The 21,241-nt window shown below is 41.6% G+C and overlaps 1 protein-coding gene across 2 annotated transcripts in view; it reads right to left on the bottom strand.

Annotated features, from left to right (window-relative positions):
• LOC141917685 (microtubule-associated protein 1B-like) overlaps positions 1-21,241 on the bottom strand; it is a 128,463-nt gene that overhangs the window by 1,988 nt on the left and 105,234 nt on the right. The window contains exons 4-6 of one of the 2 annotated variants that reach the window (XM_074811078.1): positions 18,889-19,029; positions 3,044-9,272; positions 545-783 (exon numbers count right to left, since the gene is read on the bottom strand). In XM_074811078.1, the coding sequence (XP_074667179.1) occupies positions 545-783; positions 3,044-9,272; positions 18,889-19,029 (6,609 nt within the window). Of the gene's footprint in view, positions 1-544; positions 784-3,043; positions 9,273-10,739; positions 10,803-18,888; positions 19,030-21,241 lie in introns of those variants that run through there. The other variant, XM_074811079.1, reaches the window with a different exon arrangement.

The raw sequence follows: 21,241 nt of genomic DNA, 5'->3' as shown, positions 1-21,241 counted from the left end.
TAAAATTACTGTAAAGAAGCACTTTATCAGAATAAAACCCTGGTTCTCTAAGGTGTTGAGATGCAACTTTCCAGAGAAGTAGCGGTCTGTAGTCTGCACTGACAGCTCTTCAGATTATGGCCAGATACTTTGTTTACTTATTTGTCATGTTGGAAAGGCACACGAAGTTTCTAAGTGTACGTGATTACCATATAAGCCATGAAACATTCACTTTTCTTTCCTACTTACAAACCACAAGATTTTCAAATTTGGATCATATCTGGTATAGTAACGAGACGAAATAGCCAAATGTCCCTATAAACCAGTTCCCAACTGTTTTATTCTCCAGACAGGTCAGAAGGGCCAGAAATGGGGGAGCAGATGAGTATGGTGCAGCTCTGTGCTTCACTTGGGTGTCCTCTCACATCACTGGTGAAACAAGGTGCCCAGGCTGGGAACTCCTGTCCCCAGCAGCCACCGCCCACTCCAGAGGCGCTCTGACTTCCTGTAGTTGCTTCCCAGAGAAGATTAAATTTCTAGGTAGAAATACGAGTGAAGAGCCTACCTGCATGTTACTCTCCCACTGGGCCTTGCCCTCCAGCAGGGAGTCCAGAACAGCCCTGCTTGGCTCCTCAGCTGCAGAATCGTTTCCGCTCACCACGTAGTAGGATGACCGCACCCTCTTGAAAAACTCAACATCAACGTTCTTGCTATTGCTGTGATTGGGAATGTACACCAGATCCAAATACACCGGAGGTCCTGGAGGCACTGCTGTAGATTTTGCTGATTTATTATTCCCAGGTCCTTTGGAAATCAAACAACAAAAGAATATATCTCAGTCTGGTTAAAAACATGCATTTATTAATTACCATTATAACCGCTGAGATTATATTCTTAAAATTGCTAGTGTTGGTTAAGCATTACATAGCTACGATTGTACTTCTGTGTCCCCTGAAACAATTATGGCATTACCCTCCTACATCTAATGATACGTTCCAGCTTTGTTGTATGCAAATTACAAGTGTACTGGGAGGAAAAAAATGGAATAAAAGTAACTAACTATTCCATACAATAAAAACTCACTACTACATAACCAACATTTGACTGAACCTTTCCCAGTAATATACTATTATCCAACAATTACTACACAGGGCTGTGATTACTGAATTACCATTCAATAAAAGGCAGTATTATTTTCCAATTTAAGAAGTACAGCTTTTTGAAAGTCTTTGGTATGCATGATTATAAAAGCTAGGGTCACACAGGGAGCCATGCAGAAAGTGGTCCTGAGATTTGGGGTATCAGCACATATGAAGACATAGTAGCTGTTGACATGCTCAGACTGTCTTACAGGTGCATCAGGAAGCTACTACATGTGAGCAGGAAATGGGGCAAAGAGGAACTTGGGAGAACAGAGAAACCTCCTAAAGCAATTACTTCAGGAAACTGAGAACAAGTGTTTGTTTGTCTGCTGGATCCTTATTTGCATACACAAACTAGCCACTTATCACAAAAAGTATAGGGAAGCATGTTTTTGCTGCTATACATAGTGTAGTATCTGTTCTAAGAAGAGGTTCAGTCAAAAGGAAGTTCAAAGTTTAAACACATTAAAAATACTATCAAAGCTGCTTTTGCTACACACTGGATCACGGTGTGAACTGACAATCAGGATTCAACCAGTAATTGTATCTAGATGATCACCATTTATGTTTTACTGGCCTTCTCATGATGTTACAGAGGATGAAGTTTGGTAAACTAAGTTATCTGAGCAATACGCTCAATCAGATACTCAATCAGATACTCAATCAGATTTAGGATCACATATTATAAAGCCAGGCAAGTCCAATACAATTGTCTAGTGTGACCTGCTGTTCATCATAGGGCGATATGCCAAATAAGCATCATAATATGATATTTCCTGAATTATAGTTTTTAACTATTGGTTATGATACAAAATCTTTTATCATCTTTCATCATAAAAAATCTGTGATACATCTTTCTGAACTGTGGATACTAACAATGGATAAAATATTAGACATTACATTTTACACTTAAATGTCATTATCAAATAGAGCCTTGTCTTCAGCTCTAGTGTATACCTGAAAAGTATGCTTTCAAGGAAGAAGAATCTAATATAAAGCTAAAGTGCTGGAGAAATGTACAGCATGAGGAACTGTACTGCTGCTTTGAAAAGCATCTGAGACATACAAATGATGCTGTAAGAAAGGAACAGAAGACCACTTAAAATGGGGAAGCTACAGATAGCTGAATGCTGGTTTGCTTGTACTAAATCCTAGACCTGCTCCTTGTAAAAAGCTTTCAATAGAACATCAGTCCTGACAACAGCAAAATCAAAATATCCCCAAAACACTCTAACAAGATCTGCCAGAAACAACATACTAGCACAATGCCTCCTTCAGTAATCTAATTCATATTTTATTACTACTTAGAATACACAACCGTCATTCAAAATTACATTAATTTTCTGTATGTTTAGTCATCATTGATGGCATAAGACTTTAACTGGATTATGTGATATACATGCTCAGCTCACTGAAAGTGCTCTTACTACTGTTATCATTTTTTTAAATACTCTTTTGAAAATTAATCTAGCAAAGTAATAAAAGCATCCAATGTCTGATAGTACCTTTGCCTTTCGCAATATTAATTTGCATTATTTCATGTTAAGAGCATTGTGCCTACATGATTTTTTCAATGAATGAAGTGGTTCACTTTACTACTGATTTCACTTCACCTACAAAGGTGGTACTTTTAATTTTATTAGTTGGTTAACAATTCAAACAGATAGTATTAAGTTCTTTATATTTGATGCACTCTAATTCTTTACATCTGAGCAAACTGACACATCAAGTTTCTCAGACTGCAAAAGTTAACTCAGTGAATTTCATTCATTTAGATGTGGCCTTAACACACAGATTTATATTTAAAACATGGACATTGGGGGTTTGCTACAAACCACATTCTCAACTGATATAAAGGCAACCTAACTTCACTGCAACAACTAAGAAAATCTTAACATTAGGGAACTCCTATCTGTCTTTACCTGTGGTTTCAGTCTTTGCTGACTTGGACGTTGTATTTGCTGCATTCTTGGTGTCCTTATCTTTCTCTTCCACTCGAGACTTTACTTCTGGATTAGAGATATTTTTGGTTGCCTTCTCCACAGACTCCTTCTTTTTTGGAGAAGCTGTTTTGGAAATTTTGTCTAAAGATTCTTTTACAGCTGGTTTTGGTGAAGCCCCTTGTTTTGATTTACCATCACTTTTTTTAACAGGAGAAGACAACTTGGTCTTAGTACCCTGCTTTTTTGTCTTTGTCTTTTCTTTGAGGTCCTTCTTCAAAGGTTTACCCAAATTCTGATCAGTGGGCAAAGTCTCTGGATCAACCATGGAGACATCAGGGTGCCTAGGGGAAGGGCTGTGATCCTGCATCGGGACAGGTGGTGGGTCAATTTGTTTATATGTAATTGTCTTGTCTGTCGGAATGGTTTCTGACTCATCTTCTGAGTCAATGTTAGCATCTGCAGTGATGGAAGGGCATTCCTCAGTCTCAGGGGGAACATCCGAATCAGTCTGAGATGGGGCAGACTCACTCATGGATGTGGGAGGGGTTTCGTCACACTGCCACCCTTGCTGCTTTCCCCCAGAAGATGGCTGGGCTCCCCCAGATTGAGTTAATGGCTTCTCTTGATCTTGAGACTGTTCCTCACTTGCAAACCACTCAAGGGGATTTGGGTTGATAAATGAGGGTGAAAGTTCAGTTTTAGGATGTTTATATTCGCAGGAGGACACAAGGCATAAGTCAACATCTTGACGGGATTCTGCTAATGACTTTCCTGGAGTAAAATGTGCCCTTGCTTCATAGGAATAGCTAGTAGCTTTGGATGACCTGGTGGTTTTCCCAGTTGTCTCAAATGAGTAATTTGTGGCTTCAGGTGAGCTGGTGGCTTTCCCTGTTGTCTCATAGGAGTAATCCATAGCATCAGTTGATCTGGTAGCTTTCCCAATTCTCTCATAGGAATAATCTGTGACTCCTAGTGACCGTATGATTTTCCCTGTCATCTCATAAGAATAATCCGTGACCTCAGGTGATATAGATTTTGCAACTGCCTCATAGGAATAGCTAATATCCTCTGGTGACCTAGTAGTTTTCTCTGTGGCCTTGTAAGAATAACTAAGTTCTTCTGGTGACCTGCTGCTTTTCTCTGAATCTTCTTTTTCTGGGCTGATTAAAAGTTCTGGACTGTGCTTTGTTAGGGGTTCCTGGTAACCAAATGCTTTGACAGAGGACACTTGCAGTGACAACAAAGATGTGTGACTAGCTGACACCACTTCTGTGACTGCAGGAGGTGAATCTGGAAAACTAGGAGAGCACAAAGGAGAAGAATCCCTTGGAGTTAATGGAGATAGGTCAGACTTTGGTGACAGCTTTTCTCCTAGGCTCTGCACCTTTTCTGAGGTAAAAGAAGAATGTAGTGACATATCTCTGGGTGGAACCGCACTTGAAAAAGTTTCTTCTGGCAGTGGTGAAGTTAACTGGGAAGGTGTATGAGCTGATGAAGTTGAGGATGAAGCTTCAATTTGAGAAACTGAAATAATTTCGGAAATATCCTTCTCCTGAGAGTAAGATGACTGATCCACAGGGGAAATCTTCTGTGCAAAAATAGGCTCCTGTATATCTGAAGGGCTATAATCTACTTCTGTCAGTCCATTTTCAGATATATGGTGTATACTAGTGCCTACAGTAGGATAGTCTGGAGATTGCCTGCTAAAGTCCATTACTAAAGACTGCTCAGGGGACTCCTGACCAAATTCTACTGACATAGTTGACTGCTCAGGAGATCTGTGATCGTGCACTGGGGTTCTTGATTTTGTGATTTTAGGTGAGAAATCTGGTGGAGAAATTGACATGGGCCTCGGGCACTCTTCCTTAGATGGAGACATGTCTGTTTCCTGAAACATTGTTGGTGTTTGTACAACTGACACTGAAAGGGAATCATCAACTTCAGTAGAGTGGGGAGATCCAACCTCAGCATGCAAAGAAGGAGATACATCATCAGTAGTTGGTTCTGGAAATGAAGTAGTAGCAACAGATGCTGTAGAGACAGAAACTACTCCTTCTATATGGGAACAGGTGTCTTCTGCTGCAACCTCATCAACTGGAGTTGCAGACTTGTCAGAAACAGTGCCTTCAGAAATTGACATTTTGGTATCTTCTTTTAAGAAACTGAACTGACTGATACCTATTTGAATAGGTGAGAGATCACCTGCTAACTTCCGCTCATCCAAGACCAGTGAAGACTGTGAGCTGCTGGGTTCTGTATCCTCCATTTTCCTTTCTAGGCTGAAGCCTTCCTTAATTACCATAAACTCCATGCTTTTTTCATCTTGTTTTTCTTGGAAAAAGCCCACAGAGATGGCTTCAGAAGCTGGGCTCATCCGAACAGGTGATTTTTCTTTTTCAGGTTTCCCCTCAGAAGGACTTGCATAATCTCTGGTGGAAGACTTTACATCAGCGCTCAAAAATGTGTCATAAGTGGTCTCCATACCTATCAGTGGTGGACTCCGTAGAGGTGAGAGAACCTTTTCAATAGGAGATTCTGAATCTGGCACAGGCTCATCCATAGGGCTTATTCTGGGTTTTGCAGACTCATCTTTGACTTCACTGAGTTCAAAGCTAACAGGAGCTTCTGTTGATTTTTCACTGGTTTCAGAGGGAAGCTGACTGGATTTTTCATCAGTGGGAGACTGATAATAAGGTGTGTGGCCAGCACTACCAGCAGCAGACTGTGGGGGAGATGCTACTTCTAACGTTTTATCTTCAGGGCTTGCACAGTGCTCTTCGGCAACTTCTTGATATACATCAGGCAATGTAGCAATGGGGAAAGGCTCAGCCGAGACCCTGATCTCATTGGGAGTGAGTGAAAAGTTCACACTACGTTCACTCAGTGGTGTTTTGGCAATGGGTGATGGAGGGGACAAACTCTCAGCTGGACTCTTGGCTGGACTATGTTTTCCACCATCTTCTGGATAGGGTTCTTTGATTTCTAATTTGGCAGTGCCTTGGTTTTCACTTCCTTTTTGCCAATATATATCTTGGAATGAAGATTTGCAGAATTTGTCTTCCTCTAATGAAGAAGGCGGTGAGATGGTAGAAGCTGAGGCGTTATAGTCTTTACCTTCTGTGGCCTCTGTTTTGGATCCTTCTGATAATCCATTAAAAGCATCCTGAAGCGGAGAAAGTTTAGATCTAGCAAATTCTTGAGAGTACAGTGATGTCTCATACTTGGTAATGTTCATATACTCTTGAGAAGGTGATTCACTTTCCTCATTGTTAATTTCATCACTCATGATATCCCGCGGCGTAGACATTTCATCCATTGGAGTTGGTTCACTGGATATTTCGATGGTAGACTGTGTATAACCTGAAGTAGCAGTGAATTCCTCAGGTTGATCTTCTCTATCTTCTTCATCAGAAACAGTGGCTTCACTTTCTGAACCACCAGGTAATGTTTCATCATGGATAGAAGAGGCCAGTTCAACTGCTGGAGACTGAGGTTCTGAGCATTTTGTTGGTATAATTATGAGTAGGCCATATTTATCTTCAACTTTACCAGCTTCTGCAGCTTTGTCTACCACAGCCATCACATAATCTTCTTCGGCTTCTATTTTTTCAGTCTCCTCTTCATCTCTGATGTCTTCTGCTTTGTCTTCCTCCTCTTCTCCAGTTTCTTCAGTTTCTGCCTTTTCTACTGCTTCTTCCCTGTCTTCCTCAGCCCATTCATCTGATGCCTCATCATCTGCCTTTTCAATATATTTTTCGGCTCTAATGTTAGCATCTGCTTCAGCCATTATTTCTTCTGAACTATCTTCCATTTTTCTTGCTTCCTCCATATATAGTTTTGTGGTGTTCAGTGGTGTCTTTACTTCTTCATCTTCACCTCGTTCTTCAGCTTCTTCTGTCTCTCCCTTTTCCTCATAATCTCCTGCTTCATATGATTCTTCCAAGCCAGTTCCCTCATCTTCAAACTTTTCATTGTCATCAACCCTGTGCTTTTCCACAGGTTCCAATTCTTCGGGTGTTTGTTCACACTCACCCTCAGCCTCTGTGGTAGTTATGCCTTCATCAGAGGACTCAGTAGGTCCTTCATGATCTAATTTTTCTTTTTGGACTTCAAAGGCCTCTTTTTGTTCTGTGCCAGTGAGTTTCAGTTCATCCTCTATAAGTGCATCTTGAGGGTTTTTTTCTTTTATTGTTTCTACTTCTTCAGCTTTTAATTCCTCAAAATCCTTTGTTAAATCCTCTGGTGAAGACATAAGGGATCTCTCCACTTCAAGTTCTTTTCCACTAGATGTGATTTCTGCAGCTGCTACAGTTGTGGCAGTGGCTCCAACTGCTACAAGGGCAGCTTGCACTCCACTGGATTCGATCTCCTTCGCAGTCTTAATTTTTCCTTTTTCCTTTGGCTTTCCAGCAGGTACTGCTTCTTTTTTAGCAGGTTCCTCCTTTTGTGGTTTAGGCTTTGCTGCTGGCTTTTTTACTTCAGCTGAAGGACCAGCTGTCTTCTTTGTTTCTTTAGGAACCTTTTTGATGTCCTTTTTGGCTTCTTTTTCTTCCTTCTTAATTTCCTTCTTGTCTTCTTTTTTACCTTCTTTTTTAAATTCCTTTGGTGGAGCTTCTTTCTTTACTTCCTTCTTAGTTTCCTTCTTCTCTTCCTTTTTCACGTCTTTTTTAACTTCTTGCTTGATCTCTTCTTTTTTGGGTTTTTCCTCTTTTTTGATGGGTATTTTCTCCTCTTTTTTAGAAACCTCTTTCTTTGTTTTTTCTTTTTCCTCTTTCTTTTCTTCAGGTTTTGCTCTTACTTCTTTTTTCACTGGCTTCTCCTTTGCCACTTTTGGTTTTACATCTGTAGCTTGTTTTTCAGTAGTTTCAGATTTTACTAATTGCTCTTCTTTACTTGTTACGTCTTTTTCTGCCACTATAGGTTTGGTCTCCATTTTTGCTGGTTTCTCTTTTTTAACAGGAACCTTTTCTTTGCTTTCCAATTTCTGAAGCTTTTCCAGTGCTGGACTAGGCTTTGCAGGCTCCAGTGTTTCTTCTTTAGATTCCTTTCTGACAGGCTTGCTTGGTGTCTTTGCAGCAGGCTTCAGACTCTCCTTGCTGTCTGTTCGTTGTTTCAACTTTGCTTGTTTCACAGCTGGACTAGCAATGTTCCCAGTTAGGTCTTTTTGTGTAACCACTGGTTGTTTAAGGAAATCTAAGTGTCTGAGTTTTTCTAGTCCTTCTAGAATATTATATTGGGTGCTGTTCCCAGGAAACAGAACTCGGATTATTTTTTCTGCAGGATTAGCTGGATGCCACACAACCAGGGATGAGACAGAGGTGAAATAGGATAATGGAATGTCTAGTTCTTGGCCATTTGGTAGCAGAAATTCAGCTTTATCTTTGCTAGTACCACTCCACTGTTGCATAAAATATTGCATCTCTTTGCTATTTTTGACAGGATTAAGCACATACATCTCAAGTTTGCCAACTCCCATTTTCTGAAATAAAATGATGGGGTCAATGGTATTTCCTACATTTCTGAAAAGAGGTTCTGGTTTCATAGACAATTTATTTAAATATTGGAGAGTAAAACAAGCTTCTTCTACACTTCTTTTTACTCTAAAGTTAGGATCCAGGTTCTTCAGGTTCTCAGGTACATTAAGGAATACAACTCCTAAATCAGGTGAGATCAGATTTTTCATCCAGTCACTGTTGGTAGTAGACCCTTGGGACTGTTCCTCTTCTAATTCAGCTATCTTTCGCTGAAGCATGCTATTGATTCCTGGCAGATTATCATCTCCAATGTGAGTGAGTAGAATGGAATCTACCCTGTCCAAGTGCCGGATAAGTTTCCAAAAGCAAGATTTTCTTTGAGATCCTCCATTGATAAGCATGTTGAATCCATTCACTGCAAACAATGCAGAGTCCCCTCTTCCACCCGGGAAAATATAACAGCAGGGTTTGGAGAGTTTCAAGAAGCCTCCTGAAGTTGGAGGTTCCAAAATGTCAAAGGGTGATGGCATTTCTACTGATTCTGACAGATACTCTGTGAATTCAGAGAGTCCTTCCATTTCGGGCAATATGGAAGCTGAGTTGAGTTTAATGTTAATAAAATCTTGAAGATTGTGTCTGTCAAGATTGGAATTTTTCCAGTCTCCTTCCTCAGGGTGGAAAAGAGTTAAGCTGGCTTTGTTGGCAGGGTGTGTGGTGCTCAACAGTTCACCAATCTAGGATTGTAAAACAAAAATACAACAAGATGCATGTAAATTTGTTTTTTAATGACAATTAATGTCAGAACATATTTCCTGATCAGATAGATAAAACCTTTTCCATTTGCTTCTGCACTGTTGAGTACACATCCTAGAAGCTAAAGAAATATGTTAGCACATTTAGTTTACTACTGTATGTTTTTAAATACAAAGGAGCAGCTTATACGGAAAGGTGCCTTCCTCATTGCCCAAAGGAGGAAAGTACCCCAAGGTTCCCCCTTCCCTCCTCCATTCTATATAGGAGGATGGTACAAGCTTTTATATTTAGAGGGGATGAGGGCCATGAGGCTAACGATGCCAGAGCTGCCACTATCAGAGCTGCCACTATCTGCTGCCCCTGCCCATCCAGAAGAGCCATCCAAATATCTAAAGGAAACAGCACATCCTCTTAACAGGCAGAGAATAACTGCAGCCCAGAGGAGGCCAGCATCCTCCCAGGGCAGCTGCCTTCCTCACCCCCTCCTCATACAGGATGTATTCCACAACACCATCATTACTACAGTTCTTTCTGCAGGCTGACTCCTGACTCCCAGACTGCAGGACAGTTTTCCAGAACACTAAGACATTATTCATTGCAACAAAAATCCAAACAGTTGCAAGTTTTGTATTTGTGAGATTGTAAGATACATATATTTATATATGCTCTGCTGTGCTCATTTTGGCTAGGATGGTTACATTTCTTTATAGTAGCTAGTATGGGCCCATGTTTTGGATTTGTGCTGGAAGCAGTGTTGATAATACAGGAATGTTTTTCTTATTGCTGAGCACTGCTTACAGAGTCAAGGCCTTTTCTGCTCCTCACGCCACCCCAGCAGCAAGTGGGCTGGGGGTGCACAAGAAGTTTGGAGGGGACACAGGCAGGACTGACCTAAGAGATATCCCAGACCATATGACATCATACTCAACATATAAAGCTGGGGGAAGGAGGAGGAAGGGGGGACATTTAAAGTTATGGCGTTTGTCTTCTCACTATTACACATAATGGAGCCCTGCTTTCCTGGAGATGGCTAAACAACTGTCTGCCAATGGGAAGTGGTGAATGAATTCCTTGTTTTGCTTTGCTTGCGTGCGTGACTTTTGCTTTCCCAATTAAACTGTCTTTTTCTCACTTTTACTCTTCCAATTGTCTCTCCCCTCCCACTGTAGGGAAGTGAGGAAGTGGCTGTGTGAGGCTTAGTTGCCAGCTGAGGTTAAACCACAAAACATATATAAATATATCAATACATATTATTTCACTGATGATAACTTCCTTCTCCAAGTGATAGAGGAGCCAATGAGAAGTGCTATGCTGGACCTTGTTCTCACCAACAAGGAGGGGCTGGTGGGGAGTGTGAAGCTCAAGGGCAGCCTTGGCTGCAGTGATCATGAAATGGCGGAGTTCAAGATCCTTAAGATGGCAAAGAGGGTGCACAGCAAGCTCCCTACCGTGGACTTCAGGAGAGCAGACTTTGGCCTCTTCAGCGATCTATTTGGCAGAGTAACATGGGATAAAGCCCTGGAGGAAAGAGGGTCCCAGGAAAGTTGGTTGATATTCAAGGATCACCTCCTCCAAGCTCAGGAGCGATTCATCCTGACAAAGAGGAAGTCAGGTAAGAACACCAGGAGGCCTGCATGCATGAACAAGTAGCTCCTGGACAAGCTCAAACACAAAAAGGAATCCTACAGAGGGTGGAAGCAAGGACAGGCATCCTGGGAGGGATACAGAGAAATTGTCCAAGCAGCCAGGGATCAGGTTAGGAAGGCCAAAGCCCTGAGAGAATTAAATCTGGCCAGGGACGATCAATCAATCATAGAATCATTTAGGTTGGAAAAGACCTTTAAGATCATTGAGTCCAACCATTAACCTAACACTGCAAAGTCCACCACTAAACCATGTCCCTAAATGCCACATCTACACATCTTTTAAATATCTCCAGGGATCATGACTCAACCACTTCCTTGGGCAGCCTGTTCCAGTGCTTGACAACCCTTTCAGTGAAGAAAGTTGTCCTAATAGCCAATCTAAATCTCCCCTGGCACAACTTGAGGCCATTTCCTCTCATCCTATCACTTGTTACTTGGGAAAAGAAACCAACACCCACCTCACTACAACCTCCTTTCAGGTAGTTGCAAAGAGCAATAAGGTCTCCCTTCAGCCTCCTTTTTTCCAAGCTAAACAACCCCAGTTCCCTCAGCTGCTCCTCATAAGACTTGTTCTCTAGGCCCTTCACCAGCTTCACTGCTCTTCTTCGGACATGCTCCAGCACGTCAAGTGCAAAAAGAAAAGCTTCTGTAGGTACATCGGTGATAAAACGAAGACTAGTGAAAACGTGGGACCTCTCTGGAAGGAAATGGGAGACCTGGTTACCCGGGACATTGAGAAGGCTGAGGTATTCAATGACCTTTCTGCCTCAGGCTTCACCGGCAAGGGCTCCAGCCATACTACCCAAGTCTCAGAAGGCAAGGGCAGGGACTAGGAGAATGAAGAACTGCCCACTGTAGGAGAAGATCATCTAAGGAACCTGAAGGTGCACAAGTCCATGGGAAATGATTGAGATACATCCGCAGGTCCCGAGGGAACTGGCGGATGAAGTGGCTAATCCACTATCCATCATATTTGAGAAGTTGTGGCAGTCCAGTAAATTTCCCGTTGACTGAGAAAGGGGAAACATAATCCCCATTTTTAAAAAGGGAAATAAAGAGGACCCAGGGAATTGCAGGCCAGTCAGTCTTACCTCTGTGCCCAGTATGATCATGGAGCACTTCCTCCTGGAAACTATGCTAGGGCACATGGAAAATAAGGAGGTTATTGGTGACAGCCAACATGGCTTCACTAAGGGCAAATCATCCTTGACAAATTTGGTGGCCATCTACAATGGGGTTACAGCGTTGGTGGATGAGGGAAGAGCAACTGACGTCATCTACCTGGACTTGTGCAGAGCATTTGACACTGTCCTGCACGACATCCTTGTCTCCAAATTGGAGACACAGGGATTTAATGGACGGACCACTTGATGGATCAGGAATTGACTGGATGGGCGCACTCAAGGAGTTGCGGTCAGCAGCTCAATGTCCAAGTGGAGAGTGGTGATGAGTGGCATGCCTCAGGGGTCATTATTGGGACCAGTGCTGTTTAATATCTTTGTTGGGGACATAGACAGTGGGATTGAGCGCACCCTCAGCAAGTTTGCCGACGACACCAAGCTGTGTGATGCGGTCAACATGCTGGAGGGAAGAGATGCCATCCAGAGGGACCTAGACAGGCTTGAGAGGTTGGCCCATGCAGAACTCATGAAGTTCAACAAGTCTAAGTGCAAGGTCTTGCACATAGGTTGAGGCAATCCCAAGCACAAATACAGGTTGGGTGATGAGTGGCTTGAGAGCAGCCCTAAGGAGAAGGATTTGGGGGTACTGGTGGATGGAAAACTGACTATGAGCCAGCAATGTGCACTCACAGCCCAGAAAGCCAACCGTATCCTGGGCTGCATCAAGAGAAGTGTGGCTAGCAGGTTGAGGGAGGTGATTCTCCCCCCCTACTCTGCTATTGTGAGACCCCACCTAGAGTACTATGTCCACCTCTGGGGCCTCCAACATAAGGACAATGACCTGCTCAAGTGGGTCCAGAAGAGGCCATGAAGATGATCAGGGGGGCTGGAGCACCTCCCTTATGAGTACAGGCTGAGTTGGGGTTGTTCAGCCTGGAGAAGAGAAGGCTCCAGGGAGACCTTAGAGCGGCCTCCCAGTACTTAAAGGGGGCCTACAGGAAAGACAGTGATAGGACGAGGGGTAATGGTTTTAAACTGAAAGAGGGTAGATTTAGGAATAAATTCTTTACTGTGAGGGTGGCAAGGCACTGGCACAGGTTGCCCAGACAAGTTGTGGGTGCCCCGTCCCTGGAAGTGTTCAAGGCCAGGTTGGACGGGGCTTTGAGCAACCTGGTCTAGTGGAAGGTGTCCCTGCCCATGGTAGGAGGGTTGGAACTTTCAGGTCCTATTCAACCCAACCCATCCAATGATTCTATGATATTATGCAATATATGATATATTTATAATGCTTTTTATATATATATGTAGTTTTATAAATAAAAATATAAACTCAGGGCTAAAGGAAGAGCCAGAAAGAAGTGTTAAGGTTAAAAATGCTCTTGTCATTATTTTGGTTGCAAGCTCATGGACCACAAGTGAAAATCTAGAACTCCATTAATTTTGACAGTGTTTGATAACATGCCAGTACCAAAATCAGCTACTGAAATAATGGCACAAAATCCAAAAAGTTTTATGCCATAGTATGAAGAGCTATTTTTCTGTTCCAGTCTGAATTAAAAAACAATATTTGGTGGTTCCAGATTAGTACACAAAGAAACATGAAACAGTATGATGTATTTTATACCTCCTCCCAGTTCCACAGAGACTTTCATTTAACTTTTTTTTTTTTTAACAGGAAATTAGGTTAAATGTAGCCCATTTCTGTTCTATTTGTGGTTAATAAAGAGACCACCAAATTATGTAAACTTTAAAGAAGTAATTCAGACATAAAATGTCAGTACAAAATATGCCAACACAGTATCATGCAAAATACCACAGCTTTCTTGTTAGTTCAAGCTATAGGTTCAGTTTTCATAAAGATGATATAGATTAGGCTACAGCTGAATAATTTGAAAGTCTTGGACCACAAGCCGAATCAGCAGAAAAAATGGATATATAAAAAAATAATGATGTTTGATTGCAGTAGATCTCTGTGGGCCTCTGTGTGTGTATGTCTCGCTTCCTTTCTTTGTATTACATAATTTATTTTCAGGATTTACCAAAAATAAAATGCAACAAAGATACAGTGGCTGTTATCTAAACAAAAATAATCCAGCCAATACCTAAATAAAGCAGAAAATACATATTTTCTATCTTTCTTTGTTGGCCTTACTTTGTATTCAAACCATTTGTTAAGAGTATAAATAAATCTCACCACTGTGTCAGACATGGCTTTGTCTGAAAAAGAGCAAAGAAAAAAACAAAGCAAAACAAAATAAAAGGAGTAAAAGCAGAAAAGGATGAAAGATAAGAAAAATAAAAGAACCATTCCTGTTGTTTACCACAGAAATAAGAAAAGAAGGGCAGCACAGACCTCAGCTCTCAAACAGATTTAGGATCTCGAGCATACTACTTTATGCAGTGTCTCTCGTCAGGGTTGAAAACACATTATTAGGGAGAGACGAAAGTAGTAAAAGATTTCTTCCTCTGGAAGAATAAATCCAAGTCCGTTGCATGCATAAGGACATAACTTGAGTCTGGACCATTTCTCATATAGGGCAAATTTTCTGGTTAGATAAAAAATCATATGGCAATATACTGGGCTAATGAATATACTGGGACAAGGTTTGGGGTTAGTCCTATCCAGTTTATATTATACCATATTTGGATTGCTGTTTCATACTCGTAAATTCTGACTTTGATCCTAAAAGTTGGCACACATAATGCAGACACAGTTAAACCACTGGTAGCACAGGCCAATGAAATGTTGGAGAAAAATTATTCCAGACATAGATCATATCTGTTAGGAATAGCGAGATCAGGAGTGCTCTAGAAAAGGTTTTAACGGATTTGCATTTCAAATGGTGACACAAACGATATCGACAGTTCTATTGCTTATGATATTTGATAACACAGAGATGTAACTGCTCATTCTCCTCTGGATTCAAAGTCACTCTGAGAGCAAAGAAATGTATCTGAGAACCTGATCATCTTTTCAAGCACTGAGATACATCTGTCAAGGAATCCTCAAGTTTTAAAGGTGTTACAGCTGGTGAAGGCAAACAACAAGTTGGCTGCTCAGAGAAAACACAAGATTGTTCCATACCCTGGGCCACAAAGGTAAAAAAGAAAGGTTTTCCTCTGCTAGCTGTTGTTGCAGGGGCAGTGGAATGGGACATCTTCAAACTTCTGGCATGGGACAAGTTGAAAACAACTTTTAGGCATTGCCTGCAGGGAGTCCTGCAAGCTAGAGATGGATTTCTGAATACGACATCATAAGATTATCCCTCAAAGAGTATTTACTTATTTGCAAGCACATCCCATGACTATAGTTCAGGTTTGGTCCAGTGAAATAAAAATGAACAGAAACCAGAAATACCAACTTTACTACAATACTTATCAAACTGTACATGCTTATGGGTCAGGACAGCACAGGAATTCTTTCGTCTAATCACTAGTTAACAAACCACTAACCACTTTTTTCTAATCCTAGAATAGAATAGAATAGAATAGAATAGAATAGAATAGAATAGAATAGAATAGACTTTTTCAGTTGTAAGGGACCTACAACAATCATCTAGTCCAATTGCCTGACCACTTCAGGGCTGACCAAAAGTGAAAGCATATTACTAATGGGCATTGTCCAAATAACTCTTAAACACTAACAGGCTTGGGGCATTGACCACCTCTCTAGGAAGCCTGTTCCAGTGTTTGACCACCCTCTCGGTAAGGAAATGTTTCCTAATGTCCAGTCTGAACCTCCCCTGGTGCAGCTTTGAACCATTCCCACATGTCCTGTCACTGGATTCCAGGGAGAAGAGCTCAGCACCTCCCTCTCCACTTCCCCTCCTCAGGAAGCAATGAGGTTGCCCCTCAACTTCCTTTTCTCTAAACTAGACAAGCTCAAAGTCCTCAGCCGCTCCTCACAGGACATGCCTTCCAGTCCCATCACCAGCTTTGTTGCCCTCCTTTGGACACATTCAAGGACCTTCACATCCTTCTTCAACTGTGGGGCCCAGAACTGCACACCATACTCAAGGTGAGGCCGCACCAACCCTGAATACGGCAGGATCATCCCCTCTCTTGACCAGCTGGTTACACCATGTTTAATGCTCCCCAGGCTGCAGTTTGCCCTCTTGGCTGCCAGGGCACACTGCTGACTCATACTGAGCCTGCTGCCAACCAGCACCCCCAGATCCCTTTCTGCAGGGCTGCTCTCCAGACACTCCTCTCACAATCTATACTTGTGCCCAGCGTTACTCCATCCCAGATGCAGAATCCGGCATTTGGACTTGTTAAATTTCATCCCATTAATCATTGCCCAATGCTCCAAGCTATACAGATCCCTCTGCAAGGCCTCTTGTGCCTTGAGAGAGTCAATAGTACCTCCCAGTTTGGTATCATCAGCAAACTTGCTAGTGGTGCATTCAACTCCTGCATCCAGATCACTGATAAAAATATTGAACAGGACTGGCCCTAGAATTGAGATCCCTGAGGAACACTGCTGGTGACTGACCACCAGCCAGATGTAGCCCCATTCACTACAACCCTTTGAGCTCTGCCCTTCAGCCAGTTCTTCACCCAGCACACTGTGAACCTGCTCATCCCGCAGCTGGACAACTTGTCCAGAAGGATGCTGTGATGGACAGTATCAAAAGCCTTACTAAAATCCAAAAAAGCTACATCCACTGCCTTCCCTTCATCCACTAGGTGAGTGACCTTATCATAGAAGGAGATCAAATTAGTTAGATAGGACTTTCCCTTTGTGAACCCATGTTGACTATGCCTGATGATTGCATTGTTCTTTAAATGCCTTTCAATAACACCCAGTATGATCTCCTCCATAATTTTTCCAGGTATGGTGGTTAGACTAACAGGTCTGTAGTTTCCTGGGTCTTCCCTCATGCTCTTCTTGTAAATTGGAATACTGTTGGCTAACTTCCAGTAAGCAGGGACCTCCCCAGACTCCCAAGAGATTGAGAGGGGTCCTGCCATGACATCTGCTAGATGAATCACATCTAGCCATATGGACTTATGAACATTCAGTTGATACCACCAATCCTTTACAATTTCAGTGTCCACAGATGGGAAGTCACTGTTCCTGCACTCATGATTCTCTAACTCAGAGGACTGGGCAGCCCAAGGTCTATCAGTATTATTAAAGACTGAAATTTTTTCTAATCTTTTTTCCAATTTGTAGACCGCCTAAAAATTTCACATTTATGGGACCCTTTAAAAAATGTCACATACACAGACTGCAGTATGACAAATACGACCTTTGCTTTTGTGAAATCTTTTAGAAGCAGTGGGAGCCCAGGGTTTCAGAGATGATAAGCTGGAAGCAAACACTTTAAAACAGTCATGCTGGCTGGCTGGTGAGAATGCTGCCAGCAGCAGAGACAAGCCAAGTGAGCTTTACTCAGAGACCATGGGAGTACACCCTGCACGCCCACCACTGCAGCAATCCCTCAGCAGCTGTAACTCATAGCCAACCACCACTGCTGCGCTTTCCAGCCAACGGTTTGGCTTCCTAACTGTAATGATAGGATTTGCCCCTAGTTTTGCATGTAGTCATAAAACAATTATGTGTTGCTAAATAGCCAGTGATGCAAGGTCGGGTTTTCTATTTCACAGAAAAGTAACTGAACTGACAGTGATTTTTAGGTGTCACGTGCGTTTTAGAGATCAGGAATCCAGTTCTTTCCCCAACCCTACAACCAGATGTTGAACAAAGAGGCTTTGAGAAAAGGATCATAGAATCATAGAACGATTTGGGTTGGAAGGGACCTTTAAAGGTCATCTAGTCCAACCCTCCTGCAACAAGAAGGGACATCTTCAACTAGATCAGGTTGCTCAGAGCCCCGTCCAACCTGACCTTGAATGTTTCCAGGGATGGAGCATCTACCAACTCTCTGGGCAACCTGTTCCAGTGCTTCAACACCCTCATTGTAAAAGATTTCTTCCTTAAATCTAGTCTAAATCTACCCTATTTTAGTTTAAAACTATTACCCCTTGTCCTACCGCAACAGGCCCTGCTAAAAAGCCTATCCCCAAATGGATACAATAAAGTCACACTGGAGCTTGTGCAAGCTTTTCTTTTTCAGTGCTGAACTTTCAAATATCACTCCATTGAAATGCTCCTAATTAATTTTGGAAACTAAATACCTAGGGATGAAGCCATATAGTTTATTTAAATATATATTTTACACAGCAGCCAAGTTAAGTGTGACAGCTTGTTTACTATGGGTTCTTGCCCTATGGGAGCTTTCAGATGCAGTACATTAAGCAAGACAGCAAAATAACAAGTCATGAAAGAAACAGCATTAAAAATTGGTATACTTCATTCTTATATTTTTGGTATGTAAAAATCACAAGATTTACAGATTTCACTAGCAAAATTTTAAACACTACAGTAAAGAAGCCAAGCAGGTAGGTGGTGCAAAAAACTACAGCCATTCCAACAGATATAGCCTCTGTCTTATTTAATGTCACCTATTATTTAGCTGCCACCAGGCAAGAACCTGGTGTCAAATTCAATTTGACTGCTTTGTATGTGCACCTTAGATAAACAAGGTGTATATTTTAAACACAACACTATCTTCTTCCATTGTCAAAATGTTCCTTGTTTTCTGTTACTCCAAGTTACAATTAAAAAGCAATGCCTTTGTTAAGCAATTTACATCAAAACTAAAGTAAATTAAATAAATGTCTTGAAAGCCTACAATGAAGAGTAAAGAGCATCAGCATTACTTAGCTAATGCTCACTCTAACAACACAGAGGGCCATTTTTAGTCTTCTAAAAACCTGTGCCATCACATGACAATGTATGGAAGAAACTTTTCTGAACACACCTCTTGATCTGTGAAGATCTCAATGAAGTTCTGGAAGGAGAAGGTCCCTGACTGAAGAATGAGTTCTCCTGTGTTTTCAAAGCACTGTCCAGTTAGTACAAGGAGCTTGTGTCTTGCAGCATCTGTGATCATTAAGCGCACCTAAGGTGAAGGAGAGAAACACATCAATAATGGGAGTTACCATGTGTTTGTACATTCCTCTGAGAACATACAGTTTACCTCGTCTTATTTAAAACATATTTTGCACCAGAGTCTCCCAGGACTGTCGAAACATTTTCAAGTTATAGTGCTGTTTACAGAAGACAAGAAGAAAGGAGCAAAAGGGAAAAAAGGAGGCACAAGAAGTGATTAAAGAGAAAGTCTGATGAATAAACCAAACTAATGACATGGGAGAAAAAAGAGAAAGGAGCAGAAGAGAAGAAAATTCGAATAAAAAAATAATATTTTCAATGATCAAATACATTCCTTGTATAACTCTTGTTGAATTTTAACAGCACTGTATCAGGACAGCCTTGGCCAACTGTGTCCCACATGGTAATGAGGGACAACTACATGTGTCAGACTATTTTTGGAAGGCCGATCATCTTTTCCCAGTGTACAGCATTACTTGCCATTCAGTTGCAAAAATGTCGCTAAAAAGTAAGAGCCACAAATCACACATAAAAGTGGCATATTTAGACTGTCATTCTATTGAATCATCTACAAAGTCAAAGGATGCTTCTGTTTCACCATAATCATAGTCAAGCACTCAGATACAGTCACATCCACCATTTACATTTCATCCTCATTACTTTACTTAACCCTCACTAAAGCTAGTAATAGTTCCTATTTCCCCCCCAGGGGGAAGTTTACTTGCATGCTAAGAAAAATCCATATATTCAATATATTTCTGTTGGCTGAATTCAACGTAAATTGAAGAACAAAACTAAACAAAGCCTTTGTAAGATTCTATACTGTTGAGTAAACTTTTTGCAAATGTGGTGGCTGGCCACTAGGTGCTCATCAAGCCACTCTCTCACTCCCCGTCCTCAGCAGGATGGGGGGGAGAAAATAAGATTAAAAACTTATTGGTCAAGATACAGGCAGTTTAACAAAGAAAAGCAAAGGCTGTGTGTGGAAGCAAAGGAAAACAAGTCATCCAGAACTCTGAATACACCTAAGAACAACCATGCTGAACACAAGGTTAACATGTCCTTTTTGGAAGCCAAATTTGAAATTCTCACTAGAAAAAGAAGGTGAAACAATGAACAGTTTGAAGTTATTTACAATTTAAGTGTTTGTGGTGGGTTAACCTTGGCTGGTACCCACCAAGCTGCTCTATCGCTCCCCTCCTCAGCGGGACAGGGGGAGAAAATAAGATGAAAAACTCATCAGTCGAGATAAAGGCAGTTTAATAAAGAAAAGCAAAGGCCACATGCAGAAGCAAAGGAAACAAAAAGATTTCTTCTTTACTTCCCATCAGCAGTCAATGTCCAGCCACTTCCTGGAAAGTAGGGCCTCAGTATGCATAGCAGTTCCTTTGGAAGACAAATGCCTTAATAATGAATGCCCCCTCTCCTCCTCCTTTCTATTAGCTTTTATTGCTGAGCATGACATCATATGGTCTGGAATATCCCTTTAGTCAGTTTGGGTCAGCTGTCCTGGCTCTGTCCCCTCCCAACCTCTTGCCCACCCCCAGCCAACTGACCTTTGGGGGTGGGGTGTTGGAGAGACAGCCCTGATGCTGTGGGAGCACTGCTCAGCAGTAGCCAACACACTGGTGTGTTATCAACACTGTTCTAGCTACAACTACAAAGCACAGCACTACGAGGGCTGCTATGGGGAAAGTTAATTCCATCCCAGACAGACCAAATACAGCAAATATTTCAAAAGTCTTGTCCAACACTGAAAAATCAATTCAAATTAAGGTAAGGTATGAATTTCAAGTGCACTAATTCCTCATTTCAGAAAGAATTAAATTAAACCAGAATAGTGATTCCAGAATAAGGCTATCCATATATTAAACTAAATTAGCAGAGTCCATCTGGAACAACTCCACATGTAGATTTTGCATCCAAACTCCATCTCCATGGAGTAATCACCTCAGCTGTCCTAGCAAGCCACTCTTTCAAATTTTTATATTGATTTTTAAGCAATCAGTTGTTCTAAACAATTCCCACCCACTACAGGGAGGCTGAGCCAGGAAGGCTTGACATAAATCTCTGCTGAACAACTCATGTTTTCAGTACAAGTAGAAAAGAGACACTGAAAAGTATCTATCTGAAAGAAGATCCCAACTCTACCACATCTTCATTGCTATTTTATTAAATAAGTGGCCTTGACTTTGAGCAGCAGAAAGTTCCTTTAATTAAAT

Source organism: Strix aluco, chromosome W (genome assembly GCF_031877795.1).
Source record: "Strix aluco isolate bStrAlu1 chromosome W, bStrAlu1.hap1, whole genome shotgun sequence".
Classification (NCBI taxonomy): Eukaryota; Metazoa; Chordata; class Aves; order Strigiformes; family Strigidae; genus Strix; species Strix aluco.
The sequence above is the reverse complement of the archived record's forward strand: the minus strand, read 5'-3'. Positions and strand labels throughout refer to the sequence as shown.